The 16,336-nt window shown below is 55.6% G+C and overlaps 5 protein-coding genes across 5 annotated transcripts; all 5 read left to right on the forward strand.

Moving 5' to 3' along the window:
• The first annotated feature begins 141 nt into the window (after window positions 1-141).
• N657DRAFT_687355 (uncharacterized protein) lies at window positions 142-5,851 on the forward strand. The gene is made up of 7 exons (XM_062796886.1): window positions 142-413; window positions 491-595; window positions 668-954; window positions 1,007-3,311; window positions 3,385-3,515; window positions 4,246-4,511; window positions 4,574-5,851. The coding sequence occupies exons 1-7, from the start codon at window positions 371-373 to the stop codon at window positions 5,715-5,717; spliced, it is 4,281 nt and encodes a 1,426-aa protein (XP_062650757.1). The 5' UTR covers window positions 142-370; the 3' UTR covers window positions 5,718-5,851.
• Window positions 5,852-6,741: 890 nt separating this feature from the next.
• N657DRAFT_677690 (uncharacterized protein) lies at window positions 6,742-8,693 on the forward strand (the record flags this gene model as incomplete). Its single annotated transcript, XM_062796007.1, has 3 exons — window positions 6,742-7,777; window positions 7,847-8,211; window positions 8,286-8,693. 3 exons carry the CDS (start codon window positions 6,742-6,744, stop codon window positions 8,691-8,693), a joined length of 1,809 nt encoding a protein of 602 aa, XP_062650758.1.
• Window positions 8,694-10,583: 1,890 nt separating this feature from the next.
• On the forward strand, window positions 10,584-11,468 carry N657DRAFT_630904 (nuclear transport factor 2; the record flags this gene model as incomplete). Its single annotated transcript, XM_062791016.1, has 6 exons — window positions 10,584-10,590; window positions 10,760-10,783; window positions 10,892-10,956; window positions 11,042-11,113; window positions 11,182-11,280; window positions 11,358-11,468. The coding sequence occupies 6 exons, from the start codon at window positions 10,584-10,586 to the stop codon at window positions 11,466-11,468; spliced, it is 378 nt and encodes a 125-aa protein (XP_062650759.1).
• A 1,088-nt stretch (window positions 11,469-12,556) lies between these two features.
• Window positions 12,557-13,768, forward strand: N657DRAFT_640875 (uncharacterized protein). The gene is made up of 3 exons (XM_062792053.1): window positions 12,557-12,660; window positions 12,763-13,028; window positions 13,120-13,768. The coding sequence occupies exons 2-3, from the start codon at window positions 12,949-12,951 to the stop codon at window positions 13,418-13,420; spliced, it is 381 nt and encodes a 126-aa protein (XP_062650760.1). The 5' UTR covers window positions 12,557-12,660; window positions 12,763-12,948; the 3' UTR covers window positions 13,421-13,768.
• Window positions 13,769-14,333: 565 nt separating this feature from the next.
• N657DRAFT_640877 (uncharacterized protein) lies at window positions 14,334-15,248 on the forward strand. The gene has a single exon (XM_062792054.1). It carries the CDS (start codon window positions 14,698-14,700, stop codon window positions 15,148-15,150), a length of 453 nt encoding a protein of 150 aa, XP_062650761.1. The 5' UTR covers window positions 14,334-14,697; the 3' UTR covers window positions 15,151-15,248.
• The last annotated feature ends 1,088 nt before the right edge of the window (window positions 15,249-16,336 follow it).

A 16,336-nucleotide genomic window follows, 5' to 3' on the forward strand; every position in this document is an offset into this window, starting at 1 on the left:
GTGGATCAGCGCCAATTGGCTTGCATGTCTGCAACTGGGCGGCAAGGCAGTTGTGATCGTGGTGTTGCTATGGCAACCCAAGGACCTGACCTCAGCCCTGGGAATGTCAACAACCTACTTTCCACTGCATGTGCAACAGGTGTGCCACGTCTGACATTCCCACATTGCAACCAAGAAAAAACTCTGCCTTCGTCATAGCGCAGTCCTTTGCGTCGCTGGTGATCGCGGTTTCTCGAGAAACGTCAAGTTCCAGTTTCTGACTTCGGGAGTTGACCAATTTCGAGTTCAATCAAGCACTCTTGTCTTGCAGCGTGGGACACTACAGTCCAAGCCACCCCGGCTCTGCTCCGCTCTTGCTCCGTAAGGCGCAATGCCGACCGCTACCACCGACGCACCGGCAGTTGCCCTTTCCTGTACGTACGGAAGCATAAGATCGTTCGACGACACCTGCGGGATGCGCAAATAGGGATTGCCTAACACAAGGATGCAGTTGCCAACAACTTCTGGGGCAAGGACGATGCCGGCGTCCAGCCGCTCCTCGAGCGCATGCACAATGCGAAGCAGACATGCGACGAGCTTAAAGCTTTCTACAGCGGTGAGCAATAGCATCTTGAACTCATAGCCGATTCCCCCTCAGGCAGTAGCACTAACAGCAGCCCCTGGACAGCCCGCGCATCCATCGAAGACGAATATGCCCGAAAACTTCTGTCATTGTCTCGCAAGTCGCTGGGGTCGCAAGAGATGGGCACCCTGAAAACGTCACTCGATACCGTCCGCGGCGAGGTCGAGTCCATGGCTAAACAGCACCAGCACGTGGCGGCGCAGATGAAGAGCGAGCTGGAGGAACCACTAGCCGCGTTTGCCGGGGCGATGAAGGAGCGGCGCAAGATTGTACAGAATACGGTGGAGAAGCTGCTCAAGACAAAGGTGCAACAGACTCAGCTGGTTAATAAGGTCAGTTGTCAGTCGGGGGCCGTTGCGCGGAAAGGATCGCTGACGAGCGCAGACACGCGATCGCTATGAGCAAGAATGTCTCAAGATCAAGGGATATCTCGCCCAGGGCCACATGGTTATGGGCCAGGAAGAGAGAAAAAACAAGGCCAAGCTCGAGAAAACGCAGATCAGCCTGGCAACATCCAACGCCGAGTATGAGGCTGCCGTCAAGGCCCTGGAGGAGACGACCGCCCGCTGGAATAGGGAATGGAAGGCGGCCGCCGACAAGTTCCAGGACCTCGAAGAGGAGCGCCTCGACTTCACCAAGAGCAGTCTATGGACCTTCGCCAACATCGCCTCGACTGTCTGCGTGAGCGACGACTCGTCATGCGAAAAGATCCGCCTGTCTCTGGAGAAGATGGAAGTTGAGAAAGACATTACAACCTTCATCAAGGAGAGGGGCACTGGCCAAGAGATCCCTGACCCTCCCAAATACATCAACTTCTGCCGTGGAGATGTCGACTCGCAGTCAGAAGTATCCGAAGACGAAAACTACTCGGTCGCCCAGTTTCCAAGGAGTATCAACCCGGCGTTCCGCTCATCCTCACCACAGCCATCAACGTTTGAGTCACATCACGATCCTAACTCGGCATTGGCCAGAGATCTCGGCCACGGTGATTCCGCAACACCGCAAAGCCGGGAGGCCACCGTGACGCCGCAGAAGTTCCCGGTTATTCCTCACCAGGAGAACCAAAACGCTAAGAGGGAGCCGCCCAGGGGCTACCAACACCCCCGCGCAAACAACTTGGAGTACGACCCCAGCGAGTTCGCCCCTGTTCCTCACGATCCCTATCCGATGGACGGCATGACGATGCTCTGCAGGCCCACCGGTTCAGACCTGAGTACTACGCCATCAACATCTTCTGCGCGGCCCTCTAGCAGAGATTCGCACAGCGAGACCTCCTTCTCCAGCCAGGAGCCCCCGGCGCCCGTGTCGCCTGTCAAACAAGAGCAGCCGACTCCTGCCACGTCTCCCGACAAGAAGGTTCTTAAGAAGAAGAGCGGCTTTTTCCAAAACCATAGCCCATTCCGTCGGAAGAGCACGAAGGAGGTGGCGCCAACGAGCAGGAACACTTGGAATCCCTCTACTGGCACCAGCCGGCCTCAGCTTGCTGCGGCGCCCAGAGACAATCACCAGATCATTGCTTCCGAGCGGAGCGTCAGCCCGGATCCAATCGCAGCCAACGCGAGCCTCGCACTCAACGTCGGCCAAAATGTCTTCCCGGTGGAGACTCCCGACCGACAGAAGCAAGTAGCTGCGCCGACCACGCCTGATGATGACCCAATCGCCTTGGCACTGGCCGAGCTGAAGGGGGTCACTATCGGCAAGAACTCAGCCATGAGAATGTCCGCGGATCATTATCATGGCATTGCAACTCCCGCCCCTGGCGCCAGTCCATCGCGTTCTATGCCAGGGTCAGCAAACAACAGCGTTGTCGCAGCCGCCGTGCGAGGCACCCCACCGCCGTCCTACGACCAGCAGATCCAAGTCCAGCGCCTGGGCGTCCCCCCTCCGGCAGTCACCGCCAAAGCGATGAAGGAGTCCTCCCAGAAATTCCAGCAGCAAACCCGCAGCCTGTTTAGCAGCTCCACCAACCGGCCCGGGTCCGGCGGCGGATACGGCAGCAGCCGCCCCGGTACCAGCAGAGGCAGCAGCAGCGACATCCCGCGCGCCGTCTCGCCAGCCCCGCAGCGCAGCGTCTCCCCCCGGCCCGACTCCCGCGCGAACGCAAGCCCGCATCCTTTCTCCTCCTCTGCCTCCTCCTTTTCCTCCAACAACAACAATACAGCCCACCACCAGCACCGCTCTGTCTCGCCGGCGCCTTCGGGTTACGCCGGTAGTCACCGCGGCTCGGTCTCGCAGCTGAGCATGACGCCCAAGCAGCAGCGCGGGTCCGATTCGTACTACGGCCGCGGCGGCGGCACCGCCTCGCCCAATGACATGGCGCGCGCAGCCTCACCGGCACCCTACAGCCCCCGCGCTTCTGGTGCTTCACCCGCGCCGTATACCCCGCGCGAATCCATGCAGGAGCAGCGTCCATCGAGTAGCATGTCGAATGGCAGGGGGATGGGCATGGGTATTGGTGGTGATAACATGGCGGTTCAGCTTGCGCCTGTCGGACAGGATGGTGCCGGGTCGATGCGTGGCAGGCATAACCGGTCAAATACGGCGACGAGCATGAGTATGAGGGGCATGAGCCTGTATGAGGGCGCCGGGCCGGTGCAGCCGGTGACTGGCGGGTCGAGGGTGAGGAGTAAGAGTGTTGCGGCGGATCCGGGGAGATATACGAGGGATGGGAGGCCCATTTTGCATTTCGGTGAGTTCCCCTAACTTTAACTGTACTTGTTAAGGGAAAGAAGGAGTTTGCTAACCGGAGAGTGGTGGTATAGCACGAGCGTTGTACATGTACCAGGCCGCCATCCCTGAGGAACTGGGGTTTGCCAAGGGCGATGTGCTTGCTATTCTCCGGCATCAGGACGATGGCTGGTGGGAGGCGACGGTGCAGGGCGGCAACGGGCAAGTTGGGCTGGTCCCGAGCAACTATTTGCAGCCTTGCTAGTCGTCTGCCCTTCACGTTTGCAGTGTTTGATGGCTTGAGGGGGCGGCATGAGCCATGATATGGGCAAGAGTGAGAGAGAAGTGTGCCGAAAGCATTTAGCGGGGAGTTGGGGTTGTTGATCGAGGAGTTGCATTGATTTTCTGTTGAGCTGTCCTGTTTGTGGATATGACTTGAAAGCTTGTTATGAGTTGGGCTTGGGGTTGTATAGCGTGTTAGCTGGTGTGTTTTGTCACTTGCTTGAATCCTGAAATTGTTGGCTCGCTTCCTGGAACGTATATGATACCGTGATGGTAGGGCAGATTTCGCCATTCCCTGCATGTTGACCAAAATGTTCAGAATTCCTTGCTTCCACCAATAGATAAACGTTCCTTTTTATTGCCGTTAAACAGACGGATGGGGAGAAAAGTGTCACTGGAGGCAGTTGCAATGAGACAGTCGTTGGCATGTGAAATGCCAAGACATGACATCAAGGCCGACTGAGCTGAAAGCTCCTCACCTAACCTCCGAGCTCATTCGAGCTCACACACACCTTCAAGGTCAGTGTCATTTGGCGACTACCGGAACGTGAACGCCGGAACCAAGAATAACCGCATCCGATGAAATGCAATTCCGTTGACAGCAGCAATGGTAAGATGACCGAAGCCTCGTCATCATTCCGTTCCTTTTCTCTCCATCAATTAACCCTTGGTAGGAACCATCCCTGGATGAGGCCAAGCGGAACCTTGATGCGCTCTTTCAAGAAACGCTAGACAGAAGGCAGCGTGCTGCCCGTGATAACCAGGCCTTCGCCCATGGGCCCATCTCCCCTGCCTGGGTGCAGAAGACGGTGATAGGCGCCAGCCTCCTCGCCATCGCAGGAATTCTCCTCTACATCCCAGCAGCACTCAGCTATCTTCATTTCTATTACAAGTTCCTCCCGGATCTGGAGACGACTGTTCCGGTACATCTGCAGTATGGGTATGTCCGCCTCTCTTGAGATTTCACCACACTGCACTGTGGATATTGAGATGGCTACACAGCGTCGGGCCCAACCCCTTCGGCATTGCCTCCCTCCAAGGCCTCGCCAGCCGCCAGCCTTACGATGTTACCGTCTCCCTCACCCTCCCCCGCTCTCCAATAAACCTCGAACGCGCCAACTTCATGATTGCTCTGCACCTTCTCTCTCCATCGATTACCACTACCCACCAGGAAAGCCACGACACCCTCCCCTACCTCCCACCCTCACTCACACCAACAGACTCTGACGCCTCCTCCTCCCCCTCATGGGAAAACTCCCTAGACGCCCTGCTCAGACCAACCCGGCTCAACCTTCCCTCCTACCTTGCGTCCCATACTATCCTGCACACATCGACTCGCCCCGCCCTGATCCCCTACGTCGACCCCATCGCCTCGCTCGCCAAGCAAATCCTCTTCCTCCCCTACCACATGCTTGTTACACACTCGAGGGGGTCGACGGTGCACCTCACAGTGCCGATGGCAGAGGACCTTTCGTTTCGCGCCGCCGCAACGGCCCCCCGTAGCAGTAGCCGGGCGTCTTCGCTGCTGCCGCAGAGCCTGCTGCTTGAGGTGCAAGCCGGCCAGGCGATCCAAGTGTACGAGGCGCGCGTGACGCTGGTTGCGAGGCTGAAGGGCCTGCGCGGGTTCATGTATCGGTGGCGGGTGACTGCGTTTGTCCTTGGCTCAGCCGGCTTCTGGGTCGGGGAAATGGTTGTGGTGGGTGTCGCGGCTTTGGTTACGGGACTGATGTTAGGGAAGGGGTTGCGGTACTTGGTAGGTGCTCGTGGTGGTGGTACGGAGCCGGAGCTTGAGGCTGAGGCGGGGGAAGCGACGGATTGGAGGAAGTGGCTTAATGAGGAGGAGGATAAGGAGCGGGGAGGGGACTCTTCCGCCTCTCCTATTGTCTCTAGGAGAGATGGGAGAGGAAAGGGGACGATCAAGAAGGAGAAAGAAGGAGAGGAGATGCCAAAAGTGCCCGCGTTTGGGGGTGGGTCGAGTACCGAGGCGGACGACGAGGGTGAGAGTGCGAGACGGAAGGGAAAAGGCAATGGCAAGGAGAAAGAGTCCGAGTCGAAGGACCTGGGTGTTGAGACGAGTTTTATTGGCGAGACCAGTCGGGAGGGGGTGAGGAGGAGGAATGTGTCGGGCCAGGAGTCGCCTATGTGAAAGGGAAGTAAGTTTATTAGAGTTCGGTTGTTTATTCAACATTAGGTCATGGTACGCTGGTTAGGAGACTAAGGCCAGTAGTAGCAGGTTAATTCGCTGTCGTAATGACACCTTGATTATCTGTTCGACGCTGCATAATAGAAATGCCATGCGGCCGCCTTAAGACCTTAACTTCTATGCGCTTGGTATTATTGTATCCGGCACCACAATATCAACTCAATCGCTCGCCCGTTGAAGCTTGGCACTCACGGCCAAAAGCGGGTCGAACTTGGCAGCTGGCAGCTGGCAGCCGACTGTGGCTGATGTGTGATTGGCCCGTGCACCATGCAACAACCTCCGCCGGCATGCTGCTGCCGTGCAATCATCACCGACTCTCCGACTTCCGTGCCGTTCAGAACTCAGCTCTGGATCCCTACAGACAGACGACCGGCTGGGCAAGAGGCTGGTTAATCGCGCAAACGAATAGACGACCTAGCTAAGCAACGACAATACACTTTGTTTGAAGACGGCGCTGGTGGTCTGCCGTGGCCTGGCTGGCGTTTGTTCGGCCCAACCCCTCTAAATCTCGAGCTGCCAACGCAGAAGCTCCGATAACCCATTCAGCCCCTGCTTCACCCCGCCGACCCCATTCTCTCGGAACTCCATCCACCTGTCAATTTTGCTGCCAGACGGTCACCGAGTCACTCTCTTCAATTTCATCGAGTACAACGCCGTCTGTCTGTCAGTCACCGGCTGGCAAGAGACGTGACCTAGGCAACCTGAGTCTTCCTATCGGCGCCGCCGTTCCATTCTTCGCCGTCCCCTCCCTCCGAGTTGCTTCGCTACCTAAAGAACTAGCACTATATCTACCCGTCACATTCGTGCGATTTGACCTCACCTCGAAGAGCATTACGACTTGAAAAGCTTATTACCTGCAATTTACAAATCCTTCTTCCCCGCCACTCAACAAAGCGCGGGGTGGTAGATATCACATCGTCCAGCTGCCATTAGCGGGGTGTGGACCACATCGAAGTTCACCGCCGCCATGCCCTGCTTCAAGGGCATCGCGGTGAGCATCCATGCCAATGGAGCGCCGCTGCCCGAATACGGCGTGCAGAAACAATCCCGCGTCTCTCGCATCAACACGTACATTCCAGTCCCGCAGCCATCGCTGAGCGGCGAGTCCAACAAGCCGGAGCCCGCCAAGTTCGCCATTTCGATTACCCTGCTTACTCCCGGCCTCGCGATACCCTACTCGGCTCCCAAGCCGAGCCCGACGAACCCCTTCCCGAAGCCTCAATTGGTTGGGCCCCTGCCGTCGAGCACGGGCGAGCGCGGCAAGTATCATGGCGTCGTCACGCCATACATCCCCATGACCAACAGCGAGAACGAGACCATCGCCGCCTATATATACTTTGACGGAAGAGCCAAGGAAGAGGTGGCCACGCTGTTGCGTCCTGGTGAGGAGACATGGGTCAATAGTCGATGGGTGCAGGTGCCCGACTCCGAGGGCGGCGGCCTTGCCGAGCGCGAGTTCCTCTTTCGCGAGGTCGGCCTCGAGCGGTGGCTGAATGGTCTCGACCTAAAGGGTCACGACGCCGCAGAGAAACTGGAGCGCCGAAGGCAAAAGTTTGAGAAGCGTCGGAGAAGGCAAAAGTCGCATTCGGAGGACGGCGCCAGCATGGACATTGAAGGCTCGAGCAAGCCGCGGAGCACTCTGAGGTACAACGCGGACGAGAGCTCGCCCGTTGAGGCCGTCTTTGACGAGGACTCTATTTCTTCCTCGGACGACGACGAACCGCCCGAGGCGACGGGCCAGATCAAGGTCGCCATGTTCCGCGTGATTGCCTCGGGCGAGATCAAAAAGGGCGAGTACTCGCCCCAGTTCGACGCTCACGACGATTCTTCCGAAGACGAGGGCAAGGGGGGTAACAGCGGGATCGACGCCGACGTGGAGCATACCACGAGCTTTGCGAAACCGAAGACGCTAGATCCGAAGACGATCAGCACTCAAACAGTGACGGGCATCGACGGGCCGGACAAGCCGTATGCTGTGTTTACCTTCTTTTACCGCGGCGAGCGTAAGTAGCAGCCTGGGTTTCCGTACCCAACCAATTCAATCTCGGAGCTCCTTGCTGAATCCGCTGCAGGCCAACTCCAAAAGATGGGCGTTATGCCGCCCCCGAAGTCGCAGACAACATCCCCCGTTCTCAAGCGGCGGTCAGGACAAATCGATTTTTCAAATCTCGGCCCTCTCAAGACGAGCGGCACAGTGGGATTCTCGACGTTCCGGGACAGGGAGAGCCAGCCGACGGGGAGGAGGCGGACACGCAAGAGCAACGGCGCCGCGGGGAACAGCGCCATGGACGCTGATAGCGAAGAGGAGGACGACGAAGACAGCCGCGAGATCTTGAGCAAAATTGAGGACGTGGACAGTAAGGATGACAAGTCCAAACTCGGGCCCGACGACGCAAAGTTCTCTGGCGAGCTCGCTGACGGCGTGAATCGCATTCGGGTACGCCCCATAACCCCCCCTACTGCTGCCATGATCTCATGCTCCTGCGGAAACTAACATCTGTCCCTTCATAGCTCAAGCGAGCCCACTCTGCCGAACCCGATAGCGCCTCCAGCCCGCGAAAGTCCCCAAGCGCCGGTGTCTCTACACCGCCCGAAACCTCTGTAGCCGGCAGCGGTTTCGCCCCGCTGGGTGGCGCGGCCGGCATCTTTGGCAAGAACCTGGCAGACGACACCACCGCCAACCTCGTAGGAAGCCCCCTCAAAAAGGCACGCCCTAGCCTGGGTGCTGATGCGAGTGTCGGTGGAGGCGGAAGCGATATCGCAGGCACCTCCTCCCCTGCTGTCGGTGGCAGCTCCTTCCCCCCCGCGCTCGGCGATATACTCGCCAAGGCTCAGGCTGCTCAGACAGGCCAGGATCAAGACGGGCTTGTTGGGGCGGCGCCGCAGGGGATGAAGATGGAGGAGGAAGAAGAGTTATAAAGGTGGATTTGACGGGGTGGATGGAGAAGCTTGACTCTGGAAGATTACGGGGAGTGTGTGTACATGTGTGTGTTGGGTTTTCGGTGGGGGTGGGTTGACTAAAAACTACCTTGCCCGATGTTTGTTGTTGCTGTTGGCGGGCCCTCGAACCCGCCAGAGATCCCACAAAGCAAGGGAGACATGCCAGAGCTAACTCTGGGGTTGGGTTGGCGAAGATGAAAAGAGGTTATTTTTATTTTCCTTCCACAGACAGGTAACATAACCGTTTCCGCTTCTTGGGGCGTTGGTATTGCTGGCGTGGAGAGGCGGCGCATGGTTTATATTACGACGGCCCTGAGAGGGGAGAACAACTCTGATTATTTGCCCTAGGCACCTGCCATATAGGCTCTGAAACTGCTCTGTGTCTGTGGTGTCCGGTGTCCTGATCTGTGGTGGTGATCTTGTGTGCGGTAAACGAGTGATGGCCCAATTCCGGGAGTACTTGATGGTCGACGGGCAATAACACGGCGTGCGGGCGAGGCAATGAGTCATTGATCACGTCGTTGTCGGGTAGTGTATCTAAAAACTACAGCTCGAAGCCCCTGTGCTAATTGTCTGCTAAAGGTAAGTTGACCGGATTCCAAGCACGGAGAGCCAATAAAGGATCAAAGGGAGTTTAACATCGCGGTCACAAATGAACTAGGGAATGATCTTCATCTGATTCATAAATCATTGACTGGCCTAATACGATTCAGGATGACAAGGAACTTAGGCCGAGCAACAGCCCAGGTGCAGTCCAGCGGAAGTCGCCCACAGCAACTGCCGCCAACGCACCCAACGAATTACTCCGGTTTGCGCAGAGCAAGAAATGGACCTATTTGGTGGTTAGCACCAAATGCCATGCCAACGGTTCTGGGTATGAAGCGCGCAGGAGAAGAGGGGAAAGAGTCAGACTGTTGAGCTTGATAATTCGAGGGATCAACATGGAAAATTCAGTTGGCCGTTCTTAAGAAGAGTGTGTCATCATTGAGCGAGAGAGTGAAGAAACGATTAAATGAAGCGTTCTTACCTGCTGAGTAAGTCAATGGACGTCGCTGCACGAGCACAAGGAGTGCTGTTGTGTGTTGGGAGCAGGACCTGTCCCAAATCTTGTAGAGATGAAGGAGAGGAGGTGAAATGTTGTGGATTGAGATTTGCGTTTTTGGGTTCACCTCGGGCCTGGCTGACTCAGCAATCCATGACCCCTTGATTATCGGACGATGGCCATTGGACGTTGCTTTCGTTGCCCAAGCAACATCTTTTGTGGGCCTGATGAGTCGGGTATGTCACTCTCTTGAACTCACGGACATCTCCTGAGCTGAATACCGAGAGGCTTGACGTTCTAGGGCTGGCTCGGATGATCTAAGCTGCAGCCTGTGCCCTTAGAAATGTTTCGTCCAGAGCAAGTCGAGACACCGGCCAGGGAAAGAGTACAAGCTCTGTGAGGCTGACAATACGGATAGTGGCAGAACGGGGTACGACTACTGTGAACAGTGGTGTCGTTATTTCAACAACAGAGTCACTCCTTTAACGTAGTATATACCGCTGCTGTCTTTTGAATGAAACTGAAACTGAATAGGTACATATAGTTTATGTTCGGTGTGAACTGCTTGAGGACCTGACCCACTCAGCCTGACGACCCGGAAGGCTCGCCGGGGCAGAGTGCCTGAGGCCCTGAGGCTGCAACCAACCCCACCATGCGTTTATTATGGGCCCCGCTCCGCTCGCTTGGAAGTTGGGTAGCTATCGCAAACTTCCATACTACATCCACCGGAAATTAACACCAACTCGACCATCAGGCGGCCCTATCCAGCTTTTTTAGTGACTTGTTTGATTTTCTTCCCAAGGTCTTTACTCCGATAGTCAGTCACGATGGCTAGTAAGTACCAGTCTGCGAGGAGTTTTGTCTGCGCAAACCCCGGCGACCGGAATGAGGGGTTGCCTGTTTACTCCGCAATCCGATCAGTCACGGCATGCCTGCGCTCCGCGCATGTGCCTTGCGCACGTCCGGGTTGCAAAAACTATAGTTTCGCTGACATGGCCGGCAGCATTCGACTTCCAGGGCATCGCGAGTGAGTGAACACCTCTGCACGGCACGGCGAAGTGCCTTGCTTGTCTTCGTGAATAAAGGGAACAGAGACCTTAACACTGGCTTCGTTTTCTTTCCGCCCGGCTCGCAGCGCAGTTCGTGGAACACTACTACACGACTTTCGACACCGACCGGTCGAAGCTGGTGCACCTCTACGTATGGACACCCATTTTAGCAATGGCCTGTGGGAAATATGAGGCGCGTGGGCGGAAGGCTGATTCGAACATCAACTGGGAAACAGAGGGAAAATTCGATGCTCACATTTGAGGGCACTCAACAGCTTGGCGCTGTCAATGTCGGCGAGAAGCTTGTGGTAAGACAAATCAGCCGCGGGCCTAACCACCCATGGGGAAACTGAGCTGTTGCTGAGCTAGTTTGCAGAACCTCCCGTTCCGGAAGGTCAAGCATCAGTACGGCGCGCCCGATGCGCAGCCGACTGCCGCTGGTGGCATTATCATCCTGGTGACCGGCCAGCTTGTGGTGTGTACAAAATCAGCGAGGCCTCATTGTTGGGTCCATTCGGCCCCCCTGTCTCCGCTAACATGAATATGTATCAGGTCGATGATGAGCAGCGCCCTCTTCCCTACTCGCAGGCTTTCCACCTGTGCCAGGACCCCACTGGCCAGTGGTTCGTTTTCAACGACATCTTCAAGCTTGTCCTTGGTTAAACGGGTCATATACTTTCTGGTATGTTTGGGGCCATGACGGGCTCTGCTAATGCAGACCTGTTTGCGTCGTCCGGCTGGCTTCGGCTCTGTGGGCGAAGAGGTGACAATTAACAAAGGTAGCGGGGGACTGTGGCACCCGGTTGTCGCTTCTGGTACCTTTGGCGGAGCGAACAAGGACCCCTCAACATACACAGAGTACGGTGTGGCTTTTGGCGATGGAGGTTCTCGATGGCGTAGCTTGGGTTAATACCTAAAGGGATTACGAACTGCCATCTAAGCGTCTCTGCCGGGTGCATGTAATGCTGCTTATGCTGTGTTGTTGGTTTCGAGAGCATCTGACGGAGTGCCGCGTCACCGGCCTGGCGTCACCCGGCGCGGCAATGGCCAGCCGAAGGGTCTGGTTGTCTCGAATACAGCTGCCTGTTGGCGACGGGCTGTCCTTCTGAGTCCCAGGAGCCCACCTGCCTGTTTTCTGGGCACATATCATCGCTGTATCCATTGCAAACCAGATAGAACCATTCAAACTACTGAACGGTAGGGTGGATGTTTTGACATCTTCTCAGAAAATCAAGTGTACCCGGGAATCTTCAGCAAGGCTGGGTGGTCGTCATCAACAGCGTTTGTACGTGGCTCAGCACTCTGTCGCGTTGTCCGGGAAGCAAGGGACCAATCAACGGCGTCGGAGAGCACAGCCCACTGCACCCGAGATCCCCACTCGGTCCTGCCGAGAATGACAACGTGCTAACTGCTTCAATTGTGAGCTTCTGCGATAGCTGAGCTGCCGTCGATCAAAAAGGCCGACATCTTGAACAAGAAAGCAACTGTGTTGCTTTGACCCATAGTTCTTGTTCCTGGCTTCTGTTGGACAAAGCGCGGAGTCGCTTGCCCTTGCTATTCAGAACCCGATCTGTCGATTCCGTTGATCGTAGCGGAAACACCCACCGAGGCACTCAGAGCATCGCATCGCATTAGATCGCATCGACCGAGCAACCGAACAACACGACGCAGTAGACGCACAACATTGCGCAACGGGTATTGCTGCAGATACATACTGGTGGACTACACGCGGCCATACCGCAGTTCGCTTGGGGCAGACGAACGGTTGCATGGGCTTCGAATATCTCAGTTGGAGAAGCCACCTAAAACACCAGCAACATGTCGTTGAAGGAGGAATTCGCGACGCGCAACTTCAGTACGTTGTTCACTTGTTTTGGCGCCCCGCCTACGTTGAGGAGTACCTTTTGGCTTGGGTTCTGGTACGGGATGTGATGCTGACGGCGCGGCTTCGTTGCAGGTATCTACGGGCAATGGTGAGCATCCTCTCCCACGTACTACCATACGACACACGCCCCTCGACGCCAGGCTGCACGATCGACATCTTCCGCACCTCTGCTGAGTTGCCCGTGCCAACCGCAACAGCAGCAGTTGTTGAAGAGTACGAGCTAACATTTACACGCCACACAGGCTCGGCATCCTCACCATGATCCTCTGCTTCGCCCTCGGTATCGCCAACGTTTTCACCGGGAGCATCGTAATCATCGCGCTTAGCGCCGTGTGTCTGTACGTCATTTTCCCCCTTTCCATTCAGTTGCCGGCAACCGTTCTCAAATCAGCCCCAAAGACTAACCCTTCGCCTCACCACAAACAACAGCGCATCCTCGTTCGTAATCCTCTTTATCGAAGTGCCCCTCCTTCTCCGCATCTGCCCGACCTCGCCCAAGTTTGACAGCTTCATTCGCAAGATCACGACAAACTACATGCGCGCCGCCGCATACTTCACCATGGGCCTCATCCAGTGGCTTACCATTATCAGCCGCGCCACCTCGCTGATCGTTGCGGCCGTGTTCCTGACGGCCACCTCGGCGTGTTATCTCCTGGCGGGCATCAAGGGCCAGGCGTTTGTGGGCAGCAAGACTCTTGGTGGAGCGGGGGTGGCGCAGATGATTGTATGAGGTCGAGGCTGGGAGGAGGAGGAGGAGGAGGAGGAGGAGGAGGTACTAGTGACGGTTCTGGTGATGACGAGCAACTATGGGTAGTGGGGAGATGGTCGGAAGTAAAGAGGGAAGAGAAGGTGGCTTTCCCCTCCAGGTTACTTAGGTGTCGCTATGGGGTGATCGGACGCTCCTTGAGGGTGCCGTCGTTCAGCTCGGCGCTGGCTACGTAGGAGAGAGACCCACGAAAGAGGCATTATTTTCTGTGTCGGATCCGCATCTTTGTATTTAGTTTAAAAAGAGGGGCTCATGGCGTCTATGGTTTCCTCATGGGTCTTGGGCGGCTCTTGAATCCATGTAGTTTGTTAGCTCTTTGCTTATGCATTGACTTTGCTTCCGCGGCCATCATAGTGACAGGGTGAACATTAAGTCTTTGCTCGAGTATAGGTTGGGTTGCGCTCAATGAATCAGCGATACCCCCTTTTGTGCTCTGGGTTAACGGCCCCAATGTTGTAGAAGGGAAGGATGGTGTGTGTGGAACTCGGTGGCGGACGGCTTTGCTAGAGAACTGAGACATGTGCAGATGATTGTGCAAGCCTTGTTGATCACACATGGCCACATCAAATAGCTTTACGTGCTTTACACGGAAAGTTGAGGTGAGCTCAGAAGCTATCTACTGTCCAAAGTCCTTACTGGGCCTATAACCTCGGTTGATAGGACTCGATGAGAGCTGGGAGATCAGGCTCCTGTTTACATTGGACGAATTCTTCCAATGCAATGCTATTTACTCCGTAGAATCGGCGGGATGATAGTCCATTCAACAGGCAGGCAGGGGCACTGGGCGAGGCGAGAAAACTTATTGGGTGATGAAGGTATATTTGCGTGACAACTAACGGTGGGACAACGTGTATCTAAGACTCAGGTACGGCGTGCTAGAGAAACGGCCCTGCCCCTTTGTCCAGAAGCCTGGTCGAGACGGTCTCAAAGGGACCGGGCACAATTAGTCGTCCAACTCACCTCATCTTAGTGTGACATCAGATTATGCCTGACAGAAGGGGCTCGTCTCCACCCGTGGACAAGCGCATCATGAGATCCCCTTATCTGTACGGATCCGTACAGCTGTTGTAAATTCCTAAGTACCCAACTACACCTGCGTGGTTTTCATTGCTAATAGGTATTGAACTAAGTCGCCACGATGTACAGTCATACAACTCAAATGTACTAGTAATCTACAGAGGTACAACTGCCAGGAAGATTGCGTCATTGATTTGCTGCGGCATTTGCGGTCAACCACGAAGATGTGCTTGTTGAGTACTGTGAGATTGTCGTTACTCAAGTCGACAAACGCCAATGAATCGCTAAACGCGGCGTCCTCGGGTATCCGTTTCCTGAGGGGGCAGAGCTCGGTTTGTTGGAGAGGTGCCAGCTCAACGTCCCATCGACTTGGAGATGAAAAAGGCGGTCGATTCAGGGACGAGTGGGGCTCACCATCCTTCGTACACCAAGATGGCAAGCAGTCGAGAACGCAGATGGCTGCGATGGCTGCTGGTGTCATTCAACAAGTGATCGTATCATCTGGAGGTTGGTCCACGCGTGGAACGAATGCTCCCCAACCTCGACGCCTCGACTCAGACAGTGCCCTGCCAACCCCACCCCATCGTGCCCCGCCATCTTCGCTTCATCAAGCGCTCCGTATCGCTATCCGTGTGGATGGAATCATTACCTTACTGGTGTCTAAATTCCCTACGTGATCTTGACCGCTCAGAGAGGCCTTTACGGGTACGGGTTGCGAGTCGCAGTCCGTCTCTCGCGACAATACCGTCATAATGCAGCTACATCCGTAATCGACCAAATGCACCCTCAAGAGAAAACTCTTGTGGTCATTCGCACCCCGTGGCTCCAAATAGAAAATCCTGGAGCTAGCCCAAAGCCGTAGTTGGTGGATTGATGTGGGGTAGCGAGGCTGGCGCACAGTGTCATGCGGTATTGAAACTGTGCGTGTCAACGTTGCCCATATGGACACATCGAAACTTCCATGGTTTCTGTTGTGCGAATTCAGAACCTTACGGCACATTATCTTATATACAACTAAACAGCGATTCCGAATAACATACCCTTGGTCTCCATCAACTTCTACTGGCTGCCCTGTTTCTGTTCGATTCAACACCGTAACACAGGTTAAAGTAGAACCGGGCCTAGAGAAAGTAAATACAGGATGTTGAACCCGTGACCTGCTCCCTGGGTCCATCCAAGATTGACTCGCCCATCGCCCGCATAAGGTGGACTCCACGTTTCCTCTTCTGTGATCCTCTGAGCTGGGCCTGATCAGCTGCAATGTTCTAGCCTTGAGGGGTGCAGGATCCTTGTTGAGACACGGGACAGCATTGAGGAATCGAGGCACAGCAATGTACCAAGGTACATGTTGGCTTTGGCGAATGACGATGCCGCCAATTCCCACCCAGCGGTATAAGTGGCCATCACGGTCGCCTCGAGTCCTGGCCCAGTTTCATCATCAGCTTAAAGAAAACTCTCACACCGCTAAACAACCAACAATAACTGCATCCTCTTTTTCCGAGCACTCAATCGACCTTCAGTATCTTTATCTTCCTTCCGGCATCCTTTGCTGTCCTAGATTCCAAAACAGCGCACCTACGAAGGATCTCACCGACCCGACCTAAACAAGACTAAAGTACCTTATTGGGTAGCTCTCCTTCGGTGAGTTCTGGCGACTCTGCCCCTCCATTATGATCTCCCTGGCCACACAAGTCAGACACCTGGCCCCAGCACCATTGCACAATTCGAAGCGGTGTGTTGCACATTCTCGGGCCGGCGAGTCATTGCGCTCTGTCGTTATTGCGCGGCCTTTCGCTTTCCGCGTCGTGGGCAGCAGGATCGCAAGCCCAGAAACTTCCTCCAGTTAATAGCAGCAAGCGGCGG

This window comes from Parathielavia appendiculata, assembly GCF_033297405.1.
Source record: "Parathielavia appendiculata strain CBS 731.68 unplaced genomic scaffold N657scaffold_2, whole genome shotgun sequence".
Taxonomy (NCBI): domain Eukaryota; kingdom Fungi; phylum Ascomycota; class Sordariomycetes; order Sordariales; family Chaetomiaceae; genus Parathielavia; species Parathielavia appendiculata.

Excerpts from the sequence above, each read along its gene's own strand:
- N657DRAFT_640875 (XM_062792053.1), top strand. The coding sequence starts at position 12,949 with ATGATCCTCTGCTTCGCCCTCGGTATCGCCAACGTTTTCACCGGGAGC. Across the intron at positions 13,029-13,119 it reads GCGCTTAGCGCCGTGTGTCT|CGCATCCTCGTTCGTAATCC; the intron begins GTACGTCATTTT and ends CACAAACAACAG.
- N657DRAFT_640877 (XM_062792054.1), top strand. The coding sequence starts at position 14,698 with ATGTGCTTGTTGAGTACTGTGAGATTGTCGTTACTCAAGTCGACAAAC.
- N657DRAFT_687355 (XM_062796886.1), top strand. The coding sequence starts at position 371 with ATGCCGACCGCTACCACCGACGCACCGGCAGTTGCCCTTTCCT. Across the intron at positions 596-667 it reads GCTTAAAGCTTTCTACAGCG|CCCGCGCATCCATCGAAGAC; the intron begins GTGAGCAATAGC and ends GCCCCTGGACAG. Across the intron at positions 4,512-4,573 it reads CCGGTACATCTGCAGTATGG|CGTCGGGCCCAACCCCTTCG; the intron begins GTATGTCCGCCT and ends ATGGCTACACAG.